The following is a 20,472-nucleotide window of genomic DNA, read 5'->3' as shown; positions in this document are numbered from 1 at the left end:
CCCCTAGACATTACAACCTAGCTAAAACAAAAGTAATTCGAGGTTTTTACAGTACTATTCTCCCTCTCCTTCTCTTCTTACCCAGGCCAAGGCTAAGTACCTGGAGGTGGGGACGCGCATGAGGGACTACGAGGTGAATAAGTACCAACATTGGCGTGAGGAGACTGAGCAGAGCCTGCCTCTGCTGATGAAGAGGACCTTGCTGGTCATGGTCAACAGCTCAGGGGTCATCACTGGAGACCTGGCCTTGCCTGACATGGTCAGTACCATTGGTACAGTAGATGCTTAGAAAAAGCGGGGTCACCATGATTATTCAAATGATTAATGATTATCATCAACTGGGCTTCTATACAATTGATTTTTTTTGCCACACCAATTGAAAAGGTCTAATCATGTCTCAAATATTGTTATATTGTATTGCTTATTGTGTTATATTCTTCCTCTGTCATCTCTGTCTGCATACTCTCTCTCTCTCTCTCTCTCTCTCTCTCTCACTCAGACGGCCCCAATAACTGAACTTGACATTGAGAGGACTGTGCGTTATATGGTGAACTTTGCCCCTGAGCTCAAGGAGATCATTTCAGAGACCAAGTACTTGGAGCAGCTTGGCTACTCTGTGCCTGAACTAGCCCGGAATGTGGCTCTGCAGGAGAACAAATTCCTCAGGTGATGATACTCCCAGACCCACACCACTAATACTCCATGAGAGTCCATGCAAATCACAAAGCCACAAATTCTATGTGTAGACAGTACCTCACAGTTGGCTTGACCTGTTTCTTAACACTTGAAAGATATGTGGATGGCCTGAAGAACCTTGTGAACTGCTACCACTCTCTGATGGACAACCTGAACGACGCAGAGTTCTTCCTGCTAGCTGAGCAGATCCATGAGCTGAGGAGGGTGATGCGCCCGGGCCACAAGAGGCTCAACTGGAACGCTCTGGGTATAATGCATATGCTCTTACACAGTCATAATGGGATGAAACTGCAGATGAAGTTTTCATGTTGACTAGTTTTCATGTTGAAAACATGCCACATTCCTGTTATCTGTCTCGTTTTAGGCATCTCCGAGTTCATCAGTCGAGGCACCCAGGCTGCATCCAAGTTTGAGTCGCTTGTTAATCAAATTCAGAAGAATGAGCGGGACATCGATGCCAAGCTGCAGTCCATTGAGACGGCCAACTTGTTCAAATTTCCAGCTCCAGACAAACCTGATGACCTACCTGGTAGGACTAAACAGCTTTCAATACTAAAAGACATTATATCTGAATGCACAATCTGATAATCAGCCATTTCAAGTTAACACATCTATTGTTTTAGGAGTAAAGGAGTTCTGTGAGCTGATTGAGCAAGAGAGGGTGAAGGATGTGAATCTGCTGAGTAGGAAGTACACAGCCATCGGCCCACTTCTCACCAAGATGGAGAGCCTGATCATGCAGACCAACACCGGCAAAGCCAAACGCATGGCACAGTACTACACCTACTGGGAACGGAAGGTCTTCGACTCCCTAACCAAGATGGTGCTAAGGTGCAGCCATTTTGACTTGAGCTTTTTGTAGAAGATGATTAATATGATTCACCTAGAATGTATGGACTTGACAGTGTTATTATCTTCTTCCTTGTTCACTCTCTGTTGTAGGAACCTCCAGATCTTTGACATGGCCATGATGGGCAACACCTCACTTTTCCAAATTGAAACCATCTTGTCAGCCCCTGAGATTGTGCTGCACCCCAAGAATAGCGAGGTGTACAAGCTCATCATGCAATGTGTCAGAGACTGTGTTGAGAGCACCAAGGTGGGACTTGTGACTCAGGCTTTCTGTTTGCCAACCAATAGCAACATCTCTTTGGTGCAGTGAATAACTCTGTGCCACTCCTCTCTTCCCTCACTAGCGCTTTGTGCGTTGGATGCATGGGACCTGCATTGAGTGTTCTCCGCAGCGTGTGGATGGAGAGGACGAGCCGGTGGTGTTCAGTTTCTACAGCGAGGTATATCAGCAACCCCAGGTCAACGAACGCGCCATGGCCATCTCCCTGCACATCCAGCGTCTCCTCAGCTCTGTAGGACGCTACCTGAACAGATGGAAACGCTACCGCCCCCTCTGGAAGCTGGACAAAGCCATCGTCATGGAAAAGTTTGCAGCTAAGAGGCCTTCCTGTGTCATGTATGACGAGAAGCTGCAGTTCTATGCCCGTGTGAGCGAGGAGGTAGCGCTGCAGCCACTGGTGAAGAATGAGCACATCATACGGCTGAACCTGGAGCCTCTGGCCCGCACTGTGCAGGAGAACGCCCAGGCCTGGGTCAACTCACTGGGCAGACTGCTCAATGAGTCTGCCCGCGAGGACGTCTTCAGCCTGCGTGATGATCTACTGGTACTGCATTGCTACTTTTATACCATACAGTGTATGTGACACGGTCTGGTGAAAAGGTCTGGATATCGGCAAGTCGCGCAAATGACCAAAAAGCTTATTTTTTTAAAAGTGTTTTCCGTTTGCATATTTCGCAAGTTGAAGTGTTGACGAGACCACTCGATATAACAAATAACAGTTTTAGGATCGCTAAATACTTAATTTGTGAATTGGATTCACTGTATAGTCTGTCTTAGGCTACTGGTTAAGTGATACATGGCTTGTAAACAAACTTACGTTTTAGGACGTGTTCAAAAGCAAGGATCATCTAATTATGTGTAGTTATGTGTTTTTAGCATGTTGATGTCCATGTGGTGATGTGCTAAACATGCAGTTAAATGTTCATAGTGATGTTATTTCTTAATAACGTGATGGTAGCAAACGTGATTCAGAGCGCTTTTCTCTGGTATTTGATTTGAGGGGTACCAACATTCAAATAATCATATCTTCTTCAACTATTTTCATATAACACATTTTCATAACAAATTTCAATGTATGACAGAGCATTTGAAAGCTTACAAACTGCCCTTTAATTATCCGGAAAAAACTGATGACCGTGCCCTACTTGAGGACTTTTTCACCAGACCATGTCACATATGTATGTGCTGTACTCTTCAACCCTCTAACCTCTACTTAACAACCTCTCCTCTTTGTTTGTGTTTATGAATAGCAACTCTCTGAAAACCTGAAGAGGCTCCCAAACACCTTGGAGGACCTGAAGTTTGTTCTCGGCACCATTTCAGACATCCGGGACATGTCTCTGATTGTGGAGTTGAGGTTCACTGATATCCAGGAGAGATACAGGACCCTGGGGGTGTATAAAGTGGAGGTGAGGTCTTGCATTGGGAGAATAGCATTTATAACATGTTTTCTTTCTGTAGGAAAATAGCTCTGTGCATACACTGCGTCTCCTGTTGAGTGTCTTGGGTTGGTGTCCCTGTGTGTAGGCCACAGAGGAGGAACTGGAGCTGTCAGCCAGTATCGGCCAGCTATGGAGTGACCTGTTTGTGGAGTCCAGAGTGGTGGACCGCAGCCTGGGCCGGGTCAAGAAGATCTTCACTGAGGTGAGATGCTAAAATACTGTCACCACCAATGTCTACCTTTACTCTCGCCCCATATCTATTATTAGCCACTTCATCACCAAAATTATGTTCTTGTTCTATGTCTTCCATGTCTCATAGATTACAAAGGAGCAGATCGAGGGCTATAAGCAAGAGCTGGGAATCTTTGCAGAGAGCTTCAATATGCACGGACCTGGAGCTGTGGGAGACGATCTGGAGAAAGGTATGCGTTAAACCTCCTACGATACCGTACCTGCAACATATTGATCACAGATCACTGGATTTGATGTCATTTTTTGTCTGTCCCCTTTTGAATAGGAGTGAGAGTGATGGGAACCTATGAGACAGAGCTAGCCCAAATAGAGACAGGACGGCAAGAGCTTGTCAATGCAGAGAAGCTTTTTGACCTGCCAATCACAATGTACTCTGAGCTCATCAATGTACAAAAGGAGATGAAGGGCTTGCGACAAATCTATGAGATTTACACAGCACAGAAGGTTAGTTTGTGGGATGTGTGTGTGTGTGTGTGTGTGTGTGTGTGTGTGTGTGTGTGTGTGTGTGTCAATCACTGGCTCTTCCCTAGAGTGTTGTGTTTATTGCCTTATGTGTGTGCCTTCCAGGTGGCTAAAACAGAGTGGTCTCAGACACTGTGGGTGAACCTGAATATCCAACTGCTGCAGGAGGGCATAGAGAGTTTTATTAGGAGCCTGAGGAAGCTGCCCAAAGATGTGCATGCCCTGCCTGTGGCCTTCCTTCTAGAAGTACGCATGAAGGAGTTCAAAGAATCCCTGCCTCTTCTACTGGACCTGAAGAATGAAGCCCTCAGAGACAGGCAGGCCTATGGATCACCCACTAGAATAGACACTTAACTTCAGAACAGCCTGACACCAATACACCAGACATCTTATGACCTATTAAATACCTTCTGAGAAATCTAGAGACAAATGTTATCAATGTTGTACTGAATGTGAGATACAGGGCATCCCTATTTAGTGGAAGGTTTAGGGTTAGGGTTAGGGTTATTGTAAATGTTTGTCCTTCTCCTAATCCCCTCAGACACTGGAGGGAGCTGATGCTGGGGACTAACACCAGCTTTGAGATGAATCCTGACACCTTCACCCTGGAAAACATGTTTGCCATGGAACTGCACAAGTATGGCAATGTCATTGGTGATATTGTAACTTCTGCAATCAAAGAGCTCAGTATTGAAAAGGTAAGCATATAATCATACAACGCTGGGCTTCTGTATTTCTCTTGGTGGTGTATCCATAATCGATCTATTATACAATGTGTTCCCTATGTGTGTGTACACTACAGGGAGTAAAGGATGTGGTGGAGACCTGGGAGAATATGAAATTCAGTGTGCAGCGCTACTTCAAAGGCACCCAGGAACGTGGATCTGTCCTTGGAACAGTTGATGAGATCCTCCAGAACTTAGACGACAACGCCATGAATTTGCAAAGCATGGCAGGCAGCCGCTTTGTAGGGCCCTTCCTGGCCACCGTACAACAGTGGGAGAAGAGCCTGTCCCTCATCAGCGAGGTCATAGAGGTCAGTCATAGTCTTCTGAGTCCTAGATCATCAGTTAGATAAATGCTATTAATTTATAATCACATGCTTATAGTCCTTTGAAACCACATGTATGTGTGAATGGTAACCACCCATTACAGGAAAACAATTCTGTAAAACATCTCCTCAGGTTTGGATGCTGGTGCAACGCAAGTGGATGTACCTCGAGAGCATCTTCATTGGAGGGGACATCCGCTCTCAATTACCTGAGGAGGCCAAGAAATTTGATAACATAGACAAAATGTTCAAAAAGGTGAGTGCTGCTGGAAGACTCACACTACTGTTCAAACCTAACAATCACACATAAACGTAACAAAGTCACGCCTTTGGGAGTGATTTGAAAGTAAAACATTTTTGCTAATATTTTTATTTGCATTTTCATAAAGGATACATTCAAGGCAAGACAAGACCAGACAACAAAAGAATATAAGAGAACCAAACAGTCATTCTCATACCTCCCTCCCCCCACCTCCCACCCCACAGGGTCTCCTAATTTGTTGGGTTTCTACAATACAGTGTTAATACAGTAACAACTTTATATACAGGATTTGTACAGTACAAGCACTTACATCAAAGTCAAAATAATGGCTGAGATAAAGTACTTATTTGTTTTATTTAGCCCCATGTGTCTGTCAACTGCTCTATCTGTAGGACCTCAATAAATGAAACGACTGCTGCCTCGGGAGCAGATGTGGAGGCTGCCATTCTACAGCTAGCACTTTGCTGCCATTGTACAGCTATCACTTTGCAGCTGTTAAGCCAGCTAACCAAATGCGGCGTGCTGTGCTGTCAGGTTAAGAGTTGAGAGCTCTTAGTTAAAGAGATGCTATGGGATCTTTGCAACTATGTCTGTAATATTTAAACCTCTCGTTTTGGCCCTGGATGGTCAATGTATATTTCATACAAATATAATGTAGCAACTAAATCCCTGTTTTTCCTCATTCAGCCACGCAATCTCTAGTTTATCAGCACCATTATTTTGAAGCAGCAATACACTTTTGTCTTGCCTACCCGTGGCTTTTATTAAGGGCTCTATTAAGCCCAGTGGAATCCTCGCACATGCACAGACTGCAGGGCCCGTTTTTGTTCATAAGTGCTATTTTTAAAACTATAGGCTGAACCTAGGATGGAGTGGTCATACAATAAAGGCCTGAAAATAGAACTTAACATTTGGTAGATCACACTTTAAAATAGAGAATATTTAATTTAATGCAAGGATGCATGCCATTCCAGATAGATTTGGAGACTAATGACAGTTGCAGTTTATTCCAATATAACCCATCGGTGGTGAAAGAGGAATCATGGAGCTAAAGAAATTCATGTGTGAGATTACATTCATCTTTATGACAGAGATGCAGGCCTGAAAGGATTGGGTAATATGGAGTATGGAGTATGTTATTTAAGTTATTTTTGGCTGTCGAATGGATGGATGGATAGATGTCCAGACCCAGGTAGCAAAAGTACTTTAGGAATTTTCTCCCTTTGTGGGGCTGATTGAGCCCCTGCACATTCCAGCACAGTAGTGTAATGCGAGTCATAATTCCATTTTAAGAGACATATGAACTGGCAATGGACAACTAAAGTGCTACTGTTTATTATTAATCGGCACAGAGGTCCTGTCCCCCCCCGCCCAAATACCACATAAATCCCGAGTAAACCTACAACCACAGACGGACATAACACACAGCTCATAACATGGGTTCAAAGACGCATTATACATCTCAAACAGACACACACACGCACACACACACACACACACACACACACTCTTCTTACTTGATTGTCTGTGTGCTAGATCATGACAGACACAGTGAAGGACCCTGGCATTAAGAAGTGCTGCCTGGTGCCCAACCGGCTGACAGACCTGCAGAGCCTGAGTGACGGACTGGAGAAGTGCCAGAAGAGTCTCAACGACTACCTGGACTCCAAACGTAACGCCTTCCCTCGCTTCTTCTTCATCTCAGACGACGAGTTGCTCAGCATCCTTGGGAGCAGTGACCCATTATGTGTCCAGGAACACATTATCAAGGTAATATGTCACTGCAGACCAATTAGAAGTTAAATACTCTTCTTTAAAGCTGATCCGTCCAAGTTGTAATAATCCTTTGGGTGCTTAAAGGGTAAGAGACAGATGGTTGTAGACTTTCTCATTCTCTTTGTTGAAAAAGCAGTTTCTAGACGAGGACCTAGACTTCACTTCTCTCTCTCTGCTATTCCCCACACACAGATGTATGACAACATAGCGTCTCTGCGGTTTGACATGGGGAGTAATGGGGAGACAGTGGCCGGGGCCCTTGTGTCTGCGGAGGGTGAGGTGATGGACTTGAAGCAGCCGGTGCCAGCAGAGGGTAGAGTGGAGGAGTGGATGACTGGAGTACTGCTGGAGATGAGGAGGACCAACAGACTCCTCACAAAGGAAGCCATCTTCCGCTACTGTGAAGGCATGAACAGGTCAGTGTGTATGGCTGTGTGTGAGTGTAATACCATTGACCTATCAAGTAGTGCCATTGAATTACATGTGAAAGTGATGAAAGCACATCACAAGTTAACATTTGTTTTGCAAAATGCTCCTCTGTGTTTCCATCAGGGTGGACTGGATGTTGCTGTACCAGGGCATGGTAGTGCTGGCTGGGAATCAGGTGTGGTGGACCTGGGAGGTGGAAGACATCTTCAAGAAAGTCAAGAAGGGAGAGAAGCAAGCGCTGAAGCTATACGCCACCAAAATGCACAAGCAGATCAACGAGCTGGTGACACGCATTACGCAGCCCATGAAGAAAAACGACAGACGCAAGATCAACACTGTCCTCATCATCGACGTCCATGCTCGAGACATTGTTGACAACTTTGTCAGAGACAGGTAGGGGTTATTATTGTTTGTGACGACAGAGACAGCACTCATTTACATTTACATTTTTGGCATTTAGCAGACGCCTTATTCCAAAGCAACTTACAATCGATACATTAAGCAAGTGAATCATCAATTCATTCCATGTTATGTCCATAGATATGATTGATGATCAATTAGATGAGCCTCATCCTCATATGTTCCTGTTGTCCTTAGTATAATGGACGCCCATGAGTTTGAGTGGGAGAGCCAGCTGAGGTTCTACTGGGTTCGGGAACCTGATGATCTGTTTGTGCGCCAGTGCAGTGCTTCGTTCTCCTATGGTTATGAGTATATGGGGCTGAATGGCCGTCTGGTTATCACCCCTCTGACTGACCGCATCTACCTCACTCTTACACAGGTAATCTACACACACACACACACACACACACACACACACACATACACACACACACACATACACACACACACACACACACACACGTACAAACACACACACACACACACACACACACACACACACACCACACACACACACACACACACACGTACAAACACACACACACACACACACACACACACCACACACACACCACACACACACACACACACCACACACACACCACACACACACACACACACACACACACACCACACACACACACTCCAGTTATATGGATATAATAGAATGGACAACACTAGGATCATGTCACCATATGGAAAGAGTGTGTTGCAGCAGTGTTGAGATGATGGTCTTATTGTGTGTGGTTGATTCAGGCCCTCTCCATGTACCTGGGAGGAGCCCCTGCCGGGCCGGCTGGTACTGGGAAGACAGAGTCCACCAAAGACCTTGCCAAGGCGTTGGGCCTGCTGTGTGTGGTCACCAACTGTGGAGAGGGCATGGACTATATGGTGAGAGGCCTCCTCCTAACCAACGACAACAACAAAAGATGTCTACTTTACTCACACATTCATTATCCTATTTTTATAATCCTCTATTCTCTCCTCCCTCTATTTCCTCTGGGTGTGTCCAGGCTGTGGGGAAGATCCTCTCTGGCCTGGCCCAGTGTGGAGCCTGGGGTTGCTTTGATGAGTTCAACCGTATCGACGCCTCTGTGTTGTCGGTCATCTCCTCCCAGATCCAGACCATCAGGAACGCACTCATGCTGCACCTCAAAAGGTTCCATGTGAGTTAGTAATTAATTTTGCCATTTAGCAGACGCTTTTATCCAAAGCGACTTACAATTACGAATTACAGGGACATTCCCCCTGGAGTAACTGAGGGCTAAGTGCCTTACCCAAGGGCACACTAGTAGTGGTGTGGCTTCAGGCGGGATTTGAACTCACAACCTTCCGTTCACAAGTCCAACTCACTATCCACTAGACCACCACTACCCCTAGTAGTCTTGTCAACCCTTGTCAGGAGACTGCCCTGACAGTCCTGGATTGGAACAGGGTATTAAAATGAGAAAATGGGGAGACTGCCCTGACAGTCCTGGATTGGAACAGGGTATTAAAATGAACATTGATCATGACTAAAAAAACGACTGTTTCCTACAAATGTGGCACTCATTCTATTCTGTCTGTCAGTTCGAAGGCCAGGAGATCAGTATGGATGCTCGCATGGGGATCTTCATCACTATGAATCCTGGGTATGCCGGCCGCACAGAGCTGCCTGAGTCTGTCAAAGCCCTTTTCAGACCTGTGGTGGTCATCGTGCCTGACCTGCAGCAGATCTGTGAGATCATGCTCTTCTCTGAGGGCTTCCTCTTGGCTAAGGTGAGTAGCACAAGCACATCTTCTCATGAGCAAACACACACACACACACACACACACACACACACACACACAGACACATTGACATACTGTAACTCTATTGTAATATATACAATAGAGTAATAAATATTGTAAATCTTCAATCTCACTTATTCATTTATTGATCTGTTTTGTGTTATTTCTATATCCAGATTCTGGCTAAGAAGATGACAGTGCTGTATAAGCTGGCAAGGGAGCAGCTGTCTAAGCAATTCCATTATGACTTTGGCCTGCGGGCTCTCAAATCTGTGTTAGTGATGGCAGGAGAACTGAAGAGAGGCTCACCAGACCTCAATGAGGTGAAGACCAAAGTGCTTTTTTGGAAACTGTGTGTGTGATACACCCTAATTGTCTTAGTTGTAAGAAAATAGAGAGAAACCTATCGTACTTGGCTTACATACAGTAAGGGAACAAAGGGAGCATTGACAAATATCTGGGAACGGTTAACCTTTTCCCTCTGAGATTTGACCATCTCTCTCTCTCTCTCTCTCTCTCTCTCTCTCTCTCTCTCTATCTCTCTCTCTCCCTCCCTCCCTCTCTCCCTCTCCCTTGTCCTCCCTCTCTCTCAGGATGTTGTGTTGATGCGTGCTCTTCGTGACATGAACCTGCCCAAGTTTGTATTTGAGGACGTGCCACTATTCCTGGGACTGATCTCAGATCTGTTCCCTGGGCTAGACTGTCCCCGTGTGCGCTACCCCAGCTATAACGATGCCGTGGAGCAGACCCTGCAGGAGAACAAATACATCCTGCTGCCCAACCAGGTGCCCTGGTCCCCTCACTGTCTTACCTTTTAAGTCTTTGGACATTTGGACAATTATATACATTGTATAGACTTGGGCTAGACCATTTGACCATATGGATTACAATGTAGAAGTGTTGATTGGTCAGTGATCCTAATACTGCCTGTGGTTCTAGGTGGACAAAGTGGTGCAGATGTATGAGACCATGATGACGAGACACACCACAATGGTGGTGGGCCCCACGGGCGGAGGCAAGTCTGTGGTCATCAGCACATTGTGCCAGGCCCAGACCAAGTTAGTGCCATTCGTTCTGTACTTTTGTCATAGCTTCTCAAAACCATGAAGATCAAGTCCATTGAGAGTACTCATGGGGTAGCCCTCATGATTATGGTTGTTTCCTCACCCACAGGTTAGGACTGTTGACTAAGCTATACTCACTGAACCCCAAAGCCATGAGTGTCATTGAGCTCTATGGCATTCTGGACCCCGTCACCCGAGACTGGACGGATGGGATCCTGTCCAACATATTCCGTGACATCAACAGACCCACTGATAAAAAGGAGAGGAGGTAAAGGCCTTGTTGCCAATCTCATTTATAATCAAGCCTAACAATGTTGGTGTATTTAATTAACGTTTTTTATATAATGCTTTCAATATGGATCTTGCAAAAACAGATTTTTTTGTAAAGACATGAACCCTGACTTTGACAGGTACATCCTGTTTGATGGAGATGTCGATGCTCTGTGGGTGGAAAACATGAACTCTGTAATGGACGACAACAAGATCCTCACCCTGGCCAATGGGGAGAGGATGCGGCTGCAGAACCACTGTGCTTTGCTGTTTGAGGTTTGTCACTATAACTATGGTGTCTTTGTCTTGTGTGCAGTGTCTGGAGCTTATTATAAAGCAAAATCACCTGTTTTGTAGGTTGGAGATCTGCAGTATGCCTCCCCTGCTACAGTCTCACGTTGTGGGATGGTGTTTGTGGACCCCAAAAATCTCCGATATACCCCCTACTGGCAGAAATGGATCAGCAGCAGACCTCTCAAGGTATTACAAAGTTCATAGCATCCTCAATAATATGCAGGTAAGCTTTTATATTCTGAGTGGCAATAAAATGAAAATTCTCATATCACATCTGCTTGTCTTTTCCTGGGCAGGAACAACCAGAGCTGAACAAGCTGTTTGAGAAGTATGTGCCCAGCACTATTGACTTGATTGTTGAGGGTATCGTTGATGGAAAACAGGGAGAAAAGCTGAAGACGATCGTCCCTCAGACGGATTTAAACATGGTTGGTCCAGCCTGAACCTCTAGTGTTTTAGTACACCACTAACGCTGTATAACCCACACAACATTCGATCCAGCAAACCTCTAGTTTCATTGTCTATGCTGTATCTGTAATGGCCCTCTATAACTCCTGTCTTGTGTTCCTATGTTATGTGTTAAGGTGGTACAGTTGTCCATGATGCTGGATGCTCTGCTGGAGACTGAGGGGCTGTATTCTGAAACGCTGGAGTGCTTCTTCCTGGAGGCTCTGTGCTGCTCTCTGGGAGCCACTCTGGTGGACAATGCAAGGGGCACATTTGACGACTTCATTAAGAAACTGTCCGGCTTGACCACTGTCCATGATGAGAAGGCCCTCGCTGGGCCCGGTGAGATTCCAGGTGAGAGAGAAGGACTATCCCTTGACAGATAAGTAGTATCTTGTGTTTGTTATTGGTTTACACTTGTGAAATATAATGTAGCTGTATTTTTAATAATTAGCTCCTCTAAACAGAATAAACTGAAGGGATGTCCATCCACACAGGTTACTTGCCCACTCTATACGATTTCCATTTTGATGAAACCAAGAAGAAGTGGGTTCCCTGGAGCTCCCTGGTAACCAAATACATACATAGCCCTGAAGTGAAGTTCGTCGATATCCTAGGTAAAGCTTTATCACCTGAAAAGTGACACAAATGCACACACACACACACACACACACACACACACACACACACACACGCACACAACACAAACACATACACTTTCTCTCTCCTCCAACTGTGTCTCTTTCTCAGTCCCAACGGTGGACACCACACGAGCCAGCTGGCTGCTGGAGCAGATGGTCAAGATAAAGAGGCCTGTAGTCCTCGTGGGAGAGTCTGGGACCTCCAAGACAGCCACCACTCAGAACTTCCTGAAGAACCTCAACATGGACACCACTGTGAGTTCACAAAAAAAAGATGTTTCATACAGATACAGAGAATGAGTCTATGAGCCCATGTGTCCACCATCAATGTTTCAAAATCCTTCAATCTTCTTCAAATCTGTTTCCAGATCATGCTGACCATTAACTTCTCATCACGGACCACATCTATGGACCTCCAGAGGAACCTGGAGGCCAGTGTGGAGAAGAGGACCAAGGAGACGTACGGCCCTCCCATGGGGAAGAGACTGCTGGTCTTTATGGACGACCTCAACATGCCCAGGGTAGCTGCTTCACCTCTCCCTCATCCACCACTCCATCTCTTCCTCAATGTCTCTTTTAACTTTGTGTGTGTATTTGAATGTATTTCCACCTGGTCTCTCTTAGTTGGATGACTATGGAACCCAGCAGCCTATCGCGCTACTAAAGCTGCTGTTGGACCGGGGAGGCATGTATGACAGAGGGAAGGAACTGAACTACAAAATTCTGAAAGACCTTGGCTTTATTGCCGCCATGGGAAAGGCAGGAGGTGGGAGGAACGAGGTAGACCCCCGCTTCATCTCCCTCTTCAGCGTCTTCAACATCCCCTTCCCTGAAAAGGAGTCCCTCCACCTCATCTACTCCTCCATCCTCAAAGGCCACACCACAGTGAGCAACATAGTAGTAAAGACATTATCAAACAGTAGTCCTCATGAAATAATATGTGAGATGTTTTGCAGTGTATTAAGATGACATTTTTTATCCATTTATATACTTAGCCGTTTGAGGAATGCATACAGAAGATCTGTGACAAGCTTACCTTCTGCACACTGGAGCTTTACAAGAACATCATTAGAGATCTACCGCCCACGCCCTCGAAGTTTCACTACATCTTCAACCTTAGGGACCTGTCCAGGGTCTACAACGGACTGACCCTGACCAACGCTGAGAGGTCCAATTAATTACCCTTACAGAAGTGAATGTTCAACCACAGCCACTGTAAAAGCTCATGTTATTAAGTGTCTTGTGTTATGAACGTTTCCTTCCACAGTTTTCTCACGGTCGCCCAGTTTGTGCGTGTGTGGAGGAACGAGTGTCTCAGGGTGTTCCATGACAGGCTCATCAATGAAATTGACAAAGCGCTGGTACGTATGTTTTTGGTTTTGGTTTGTTTAACTTTCTTGTTTTAACAGTGACATAAGTCATAGAAGGTTGGTATTTGAAAAAGATTTTCGAAGAATTGTACGGTACTTTACTTAGATCCTCTACCATGTATTGTGCTCTCAGGTCCAGGGCCATATAAAAAGCCTGATTGATGAGCACTTTAAGTCAGAATTGGAGTCAGCCATGTGGGACCCCATCCTCTTTGGAGACTACAAGGCCGCCCTCAATGAGTCTGAGCCACGGGTCTATGAGGACATACATGACTATGATACTTCGAAAGCTTTGTTCCAGGTACTCTGAAGTTAGGATGATGAGTTTCTTTCAAATGCAAGTAACATGGATTGCTATATGTGGAATGCTTACAATCCGTCAGTATCCCATTGTCAATATGGTGAAGATGTAAAAAAGTAAGTGTGTGTACTGTTTGAACCATTTCCTTCATCTCTTATGACACCGTCCTCTCACTGCTGTAGGAGATCCTGAATGAGTACAATGAAAACAAGTCCCGAATGAATCTAGTTCTGTTCAACGATGCTCTGGAGCACCTGACCCGAGTTCACCGCATCATCAGAATGGACCGCGGCCACGCCCTGTTGGTGGGGGTGGGCGGCTCCGGCAAGCAGTCCCTCACCAAGCTGGCCGCATTTACCGCAGGCTGTGAGGTGAGGCATCATCTCTACTAGTAGGCAGAGATCTCTGTCCTGATTGTATTTACGTGATCATGTCCTGATTGTATTTACGTTTGCTGATCCAGGTGTTTGAGATAACACTGAGCAGAGGCTATGCAGAGACCAACTTCCGTGAGGACCTGAAGACCTTGTACATGAAGCTGGGAATCGAGGACAAAAAGACAGTGTTCCTCTTTACCGATGCCCATGTGGCAGAGGAAGGCTTCCTGGAGCTCATCAACAACATGCTTACTTCAGGTGAATAGTGCAGCACACAGCTCACACGCCTCTCTCTCTAGCCCTGTCTGTAGCAGTGTCTGCAGTCTAACCCTAACCCTCTGTGTTTCCAGGCATAGTACCTGCTCTTTTCCCAGATGATGAGAAGGAGTCTGTTCTGAACCAGCTTCGTGATGAGGCCATGAAGATGGGCTCTGGCCCATCCAAAGAGAGTGTGTGGCAGTATTTTGTCAACAAGAGTGCCAACAATCTACACATTGTCCTGGGCATGTCCCCTGTGGGAGATACCCTGAGGACACGCTGCAGGAACTTCCCAGGTACAGTACGACACCAGGGTCTGCTGATGTCTAGTTGTTTAATTTAATAAAATATTTGAGAGGAAATTGAATTTTCTGGGGTCCTTAACTGTAATGGTAATGTCTCATGTTTGTATCTCAGGGCTGGTGAACAACACTGGGATTGATTGGTTCCTTCCATGGCCTCCTCAGGCTCTTCATGCTGTGGCACAGTCCTTCCTGGGTGTGTGTTAGTCCTATTACCTCTATCCTGAAGTAGACTGGACCTTCAAAGTAGCTCTTAGCAGAATGATATGTTGTATTAATTAACCCATCTATGTTCTGCAACAGGTGAGAGTCCCATGATCCCAAAGTGGCACTGTGCATCAGTCATTGCTCACGTGTGTATGGTGCATGGCTCTGTGGGAGAGTATAGCAAGCTGTTTCTGCAGAAGCTCAGACGCAGCAACTACGTCACCCCCAAGAACTACCTGGACTTCATCAGCACTTATGTCAACCTGCTGGAGGACAAGGACCAGTACATCCTGGGTGAGACTCACTGTGGGCTGTCCATCAACCCTGATGGAAAAGCTCTGATAGTTCTTTAGTAGATGATATCCTGTATGTGATGATATTTGTGTTTTTTGTGCCTACTGTATAGAAGTGTTTGTGTTTGAGGGAGTGAAGTTGTCTCCCCCTGTCCATTGTGTGGTGTCCCAGCTCAGTGTAAGCGTCTGGAGGGAGGTCTGGATAAGCTGAAGGAGGCTAGTGGGCAGCTGGCTGAGCTCAACATCAAGCTGGCAGAGCAGAAGGTGGTCCTAGCAGAGAAATCCTCCGCCTGTGAGATCCTGCTGCAGGAGATCTCCACCAACACTATCGTGGGTAAGTGTGCAGACACAGCATGTGTCATGTTCAATGAATCTACTGTGCTGTTTGCCATTTTAATCATATCCGCAGGACAGCCCAAGTAAATACAACCTCCCTTCTCTCTGCCTCTCATCTAGCTGAGGAGAAGAAGAAGCTGGCAGAGGACAAAGCCAAAGAGATAGAGGTGCAGAACAAGGTTATCGCTGTGGAGAAGAAGGATGCTGAGAGCTCTCTGGCTGAGGCCCTACCTGCTCTGGAGAGTGCTCGCATGGCCCTCCAAGACCTGGAGAAATCTGACGTCACTGAGATCAGGTGCCCCTTCCCTCTACCCCACGAGTTTTCATGGAGTCCTCAGTCCTGGTCCTGATGGTGTTTACTGTGATGGTGTCACCTGGTCCATTCCCTGGCTCTGGCCCCCTGAAAAATTACAAAATGTAGTCTCGGTGCCGATCCCTAACCCTAACCCTTGCAGTTCTGTGTTAAAAACAAATCTTTTTCTAGGTAAAATATATTTCAGATCTGATACATTTAACATGTTGCCTCCATTAATTAATGATTATGTTTATTTTTCTCTCTTCGTTTTTGTGTCTGGTTGTATGATTGCCCATGCCTGTGCAGATCATTCGCCAAGCCACCCAAGCAGGTGCAGGTGGTGTGTGAGTGCATCCTGGTGATGCGTGGCCACAAGGAAATCAGCTGGAAGGCAGCCAAGGGCATGATGTCGGAGTCCAACTTCCTGCGCTCACTAATGGAAATGGACTGTGATGCTATCAATTCTGGTCAGGTCAAGACAGTCAGAGGTAAGTCACTCCTATTGTCATCATGGCACTAATCACTATTGTTGAATAACCTGGTGCTTACCCACAAAGACACACCATACAAAGACACACCATAAACATCATTAATTGCAATTTGACTGCACAAATAGCAACTACACTATTTTACATTTGTCTAATTTTTGGTCACTTTATTGCCCTCCTCTTCCCCTGGCCAGGCTTCCTAAAGAACCTCAACACTAGCTTTGAGGAGATGCAGTCCATCAGTAGGGCTGGCTCTGGGATGCTCAAGTTTGTGGAAGCAGTCATGGGCTACTGTGATGTGGCCAAGGAGATCAAGCCCAAGAGAGAGAAGGTAATGTGACAATAGAGGCAATATCATAGCGATACAGTAGTATACCTGACAGACTTGACACCAAACCACAGGTCTACTTGGTAAATGGACTGCATTTATATAGTGCCTTATTCCAAAGCGCTTAACAATGGCCTCTCATTCACCCATTCACTCACCCATTCACGGCGGCAAGCTACCATGCAAGGCCCCGGCCTGCTCATTGGGAGCAATTTGGGGTTCAGTGTCTTGTCTCGACACGTGGCCAGCCGGGGATCGAACCGTTGAATCGCAGACCATGCGATCATTAGACGCCGGGCACTACTGACTCTACCTCCTGAGCCACAGCCGCCCCTAACATATTTGCATGGCACAAGCCAATGAGAGTGTGCAATGTTTGTATTTGTGTTTGTTGTAGGTAGCTCGTCTGGAGAAGAACTTCTTCCAGAGCAAGCGTGAGCTGGAGCGTATCCAGAACGAGCTGGGGACCATCCAGAAGGAGCTGAAGGCACTGGGGGACAAGTACGACGCAGCTATGGGGGAGAAGCAGCTGCTGCAGGAAGAGGCTGAAGTCATGGAGAGGAGGCTGATTGCTGCTGACAAGCTTATCTCAGGCCTGGGCTCAGAGAACGAGCGGTGAGAGAGGACAGTCTATAATGTATAGCACAGAACACTCATTATGACTAACACTGGGAAGCTGTGGCCTAATGTGTACCATATCCTTCCTACCTCCTCATCCTACTCTTCCTCCTGTCAGCTGGACAGATGACCTGGAGGAGCTGAAGCAGCGGCGAGTGCGTCTCCTCGGCGACTGTCTGATCTGTGCGTCCTTCCTGAGCTACGAGGGAGCCTTCAGCTGGGACTTCAGGAATGAAATGGTGTATGATGTGTGGGAGAAGGACGTGCTTGAGAGAGACATCCCTGTGAGCCAGCCCTTCAGAGTGGAGAGTCTACTGACCGATGAGGTGGAGATGAGCAGGTGAGAGTGAGTGTGGAGGTCAGTGCTGCTCAGTGTGTGTGTGTGTGTGTGTGTGTGTGTGTGTGTGTGTGTGTGTGTGGACTGCTGAACGCACTGTTTCTCTGTGTATTTGTGTGAGAGGGATAGAGAGAGTTGAATACACCTCTGTTTTAGATGGGGATCCGAGGGCTTGCCTCCAGATGAGCTGTCAGTCCAGAACGGGATTCTAACCACCAGGGCCAGCCGCTTTCCCATGTGCATCGACCCCCAGCAGCAAGCCCTCAACTGGATCAAGAAGAAGGAGGAGAAGAGCAACCTCAAGGTACAGCTATTATAAACACACTTGAGATCAATTAACTGATATCCTTACATTCTTGTTTAGTTGGAAGAATGTATTTTTGATGTGGTAATATTCCATTTCCTTAGATCTCCTCCTTCAACGACCCAGACTTCTTGAAGCAGCTAGAGATGGCCATCAAGTATGGCTTCCCCTTCCTGTTCCAAGATGTGGATGAGTACATTGACCCTGTCATTGACAACGTCCTGGAGAAGAACATCAAAGGACCTGAGGGCCGGCAGGTCATAGTGCTGGGGGATAAGGAGGTGGACTATGACCCCAACTTCAAACTCTACCTCAACACCAAGCTGGCCAACCCCAAGTATTCCCCCTCTGTGTTTGGAAAGGCCATGGTCATCAACTACACTGGTAGGAAATATCTTTATGCCAGCACACGTTTGTCTCTGTATGGTATATTGTCTGTGTGTGATAACTAGTGTGTGAATGTGTGTGTGTGTGTGTGTGTGTGTGTGTGCCCATGTGTGTCTTTCTCAGTGACCTTGAAGGGGCTGGAGGACCAGCTGCTGAGTGTGATTGTGGGCTTTGAGAGGAAGGAGCTGGAAGAGCAGCGAGAGAGACTGATCCAGGAGACCAGTCAGAATAAGAAACTGCTGAAACACCTGGAAGACTCTCTCCTGAGAGAGCTGGCCACATCCACAGGGAACATGCTGGACAACGTGGAGCTGGTCCTCACTCTGGAAGAGACCAAGTCCAAGGCCACCGAGGTCAGTCTGGAGACAGAGATGTATTTACTCTCAGGGGGAACTGAAACAAACAGCATAATTCTTTGAGGCTCGTTAGAGCATTCTTAATGCATTTTCTGTGTTTGTAATGTAAACCCCCCAGGTTTCTGAGAAGCTGACACTGGCTGAGAAGACATCAGTGGACATTGATAAGCTGCGAGATGGCTACCGCCCCGCTGCCAAGCGTGGTGCCATTCTGTTCTTTGTGTTGGCGGAGATGGCCCTGGTTAACAGCATGTACCAGTACTCACTGTCTTCCTACCTGGATGTGTTTGACTTCTCCCTGCGTAAGTCCCTGCCTGACTCCATCCTGGCCAAGAGGCTGAAAAACATCACGGACACCCTGACGCACAACGTCTACAACTACGGCTGCACAGGTGACAGGGTGGCAGGGGCAAACCAGTGACTTTAGTCTGGTTGTGACCAGTGGTCTGTGGTCACACTTGCAGTGTGTCCACAGCTGCAGTCTGGTTGGATAGAAAGCATGTTCATCTAGGTTTTTAAGAATGGTAGTTTTGATAGCAGCTATAAACTAACCGACTGGTGTTGACTCCTCAGGTCTGTTTGAGAGACACAAGCTGCTCTTCTCCTTCAACATGACCATTAAGATTGAGCAGCCAGAAGGGAAGGCGCCCCAAGCAGAGCTTGAGTTCTTCCTTAAGGGTGAGATACCTCACATGACACCCAACACAGGGACTCTGAAACACGCAAATACGTACACAACACAATTTCAAACAATAAAGGCTGCATTTACACCACAGGTCGTAATGCCTAGTTCCGATTTTAACATTTGTAACGATCCGCATGCGTACATGCGTACAGACAGCTGAGACTTGCAATGGACGCAAACGAGACAGAAATTATAATCACTTTTATATATATTATAATATAAAGCCATTGCTTTCCGAAGTATGTTTAGAGGTCTGCAAAATATTGTGCACATTTTAAGGCGGAGAAGAAAGATCACTTCACTGTTGAAGTGAGTGAAACTCACGTCAATCGTCATCAAAATGCAAAGACCGTCGTATTTTCAATGATGTGCAAATCAGAATTTAGTGTTATATGCGACCTGCCTGCCTTCGCAGTCAAATGACACATATCCGATTAATATCTGATTGAGGCCGGCATGAGATAGAGGCCTGAATCGGACCTGTCAATTCGACCTGCGGTGTAAATGCAGCCTAACACACACACTTAGAAAGTTCCACGTTTCTTGTTACGTCACATTACACAAGTGTAAGAGAGTAACATTCTTAGGCTTTGGTTCCTGACATCCTACAGCACAAGACATAAGGCAATAGGCATAATTCAAGCTAAAAACAGTAGTACAGGACAAAAAGAAAATAGTGCCACTTAGACTCAATTCTCTGTTTGTATGATACAGGAAACCTGTCCCTGGAGAAAAGCAAACAGAAGAAGCCGTGTGTCTGGCTCCCGGACCAGGGCTGGGAGGACATTATACGACTGGCTGAGGTTTTCCCTGGTGAGTTTGGAACTCTACCAGACGACG

The 20,472-nt window shown here is 46.3% G+C and overlaps 1 protein-coding gene across 1 annotated transcript in view; it reads left to right on the top strand.

Annotated features, from left to right (window-relative positions):
* dnah10 (dynein axonemal heavy chain 10) overlaps positions 1 to 20,472 on the top strand; it is a gene marked incomplete at both ends in the record, with an annotated part of 29,651 nt that overhangs the window by 5,203 nt on the left and 3,976 nt on the right. Inside the window, 54 exons of the mRNA XM_080531483.1 lie at positions 86 to 259; positions 500 to 666; positions 792 to 943; positions 1,061 to 1,225; positions 1,320 to 1,527; positions 1,639 to 1,795; positions 1,893 to 2,372; positions 3,079 to 3,237; positions 3,356 to 3,472; positions 3,590 to 3,692; positions 3,788 to 3,966; positions 4,090 to 4,301; positions 4,526 to 4,682; positions 4,787 to 5,020; positions 5,169 to 5,291; positions 6,834 to 7,067; positions 7,266 to 7,495; positions 7,626 to 7,895; positions 8,100 to 8,283; positions 8,661 to 8,795; positions 8,918 to 9,070; positions 9,474 to 9,662; positions 9,851 to 9,997; positions 10,268 to 10,459; positions 10,614 to 10,732; positions 10,848 to 11,006; positions 11,149 to 11,284; positions 11,366 to 11,488; positions 11,599 to 11,730; positions 11,887 to 12,103; positions 12,247 to 12,366; positions 12,500 to 12,645; positions 12,759 to 12,911; positions 13,015 to 13,275; positions 13,386 to 13,558; positions 13,658 to 13,751; positions 13,894 to 14,061; positions 14,244 to 14,432; positions 14,525 to 14,696; positions 14,789 to 14,992; positions 15,114 to 15,194; positions 15,302 to 15,499; positions 15,671 to 15,832; positions 15,955 to 16,129; positions 16,436 to 16,617; positions 16,812 to 16,948; positions 17,343 to 17,560; positions 17,682 to 17,903; positions 18,057 to 18,204; positions 18,309 to 18,588; positions 18,715 to 18,944; positions 19,066 to 19,339; positions 19,521 to 19,625; positions 20,347 to 20,472. The exon at positions 20,347 to 20,472 is cut by the window's right edge and continues 29 nt beyond it. Of these exons, the coding sequence (XP_080387609.1) occupies positions 86 to 259; positions 500 to 666; positions 792 to 943; positions 1,061 to 1,225; positions 1,320 to 1,527; positions 1,639 to 1,795; positions 1,893 to 2,372; positions 3,079 to 3,237; positions 3,356 to 3,472; positions 3,590 to 3,692; positions 3,788 to 3,966; positions 4,090 to 4,301; positions 4,526 to 4,682; positions 4,787 to 5,020; positions 5,169 to 5,291; positions 6,834 to 7,067; positions 7,266 to 7,495; positions 7,626 to 7,895; positions 8,100 to 8,283; positions 8,661 to 8,795; positions 8,918 to 9,070; positions 9,474 to 9,662; positions 9,851 to 9,997; positions 10,268 to 10,459; positions 10,614 to 10,732; positions 10,848 to 11,006; positions 11,149 to 11,284; positions 11,366 to 11,488; positions 11,599 to 11,730; positions 11,887 to 12,103; positions 12,247 to 12,366; positions 12,500 to 12,645; positions 12,759 to 12,911; positions 13,015 to 13,275; positions 13,386 to 13,558; positions 13,658 to 13,751; positions 13,894 to 14,061; positions 14,244 to 14,432; positions 14,525 to 14,696; positions 14,789 to 14,992; positions 15,114 to 15,194; positions 15,302 to 15,499; positions 15,671 to 15,832; positions 15,955 to 16,129; positions 16,436 to 16,617; positions 16,812 to 16,948; positions 17,343 to 17,560; positions 17,682 to 17,903; positions 18,057 to 18,204; positions 18,309 to 18,588; positions 18,715 to 18,944; positions 19,066 to 19,339; positions 19,521 to 19,625; positions 20,347 to 20,472 (9,625 nt within the window). The remainder of the gene's footprint in view (positions 1 to 85; positions 260 to 499; positions 667 to 791; positions 944 to 1,060; positions 1,226 to 1,319; positions 1,528 to 1,638; positions 1,796 to 1,892; positions 2,373 to 3,078; positions 3,238 to 3,355; positions 3,473 to 3,589; positions 3,693 to 3,787; positions 3,967 to 4,089; positions 4,302 to 4,525; positions 4,683 to 4,786; positions 5,021 to 5,168; positions 5,292 to 6,833; positions 7,068 to 7,265; positions 7,496 to 7,625; positions 7,896 to 8,099; positions 8,284 to 8,660; positions 8,796 to 8,917; positions 9,071 to 9,473; positions 9,663 to 9,850; positions 9,998 to 10,267; positions 10,460 to 10,613; positions 10,733 to 10,847; positions 11,007 to 11,148; positions 11,285 to 11,365; positions 11,489 to 11,598; positions 11,731 to 11,886; positions 12,104 to 12,246; positions 12,367 to 12,499; positions 12,646 to 12,758; positions 12,912 to 13,014; positions 13,276 to 13,385; positions 13,559 to 13,657; positions 13,752 to 13,893; positions 14,062 to 14,243; positions 14,433 to 14,524; positions 14,697 to 14,788; positions 14,993 to 15,113; positions 15,195 to 15,301; positions 15,500 to 15,670; positions 15,833 to 15,954; positions 16,130 to 16,435; positions 16,618 to 16,811; positions 16,949 to 17,342; positions 17,561 to 17,681; positions 17,904 to 18,056; positions 18,205 to 18,308; positions 18,589 to 18,714; positions 18,945 to 19,065; positions 19,340 to 19,520; positions 19,626 to 20,346) is intronic.

Source organism: Nansenia antarctica, assembly GCF_963989245.1.
Source record: "Nansenia antarctica genome assembly, chromosome: 5".
NCBI classification, from domain to species: Eukaryota; Metazoa; Chordata; class Actinopteri; order Argentiniformes; family Microstomatidae; genus Nansenia; species Nansenia antarctica.
The sequence above is the reverse complement of the archived record's forward strand: the minus strand, read 5'-3'. Positions and strand labels throughout refer to the sequence as shown.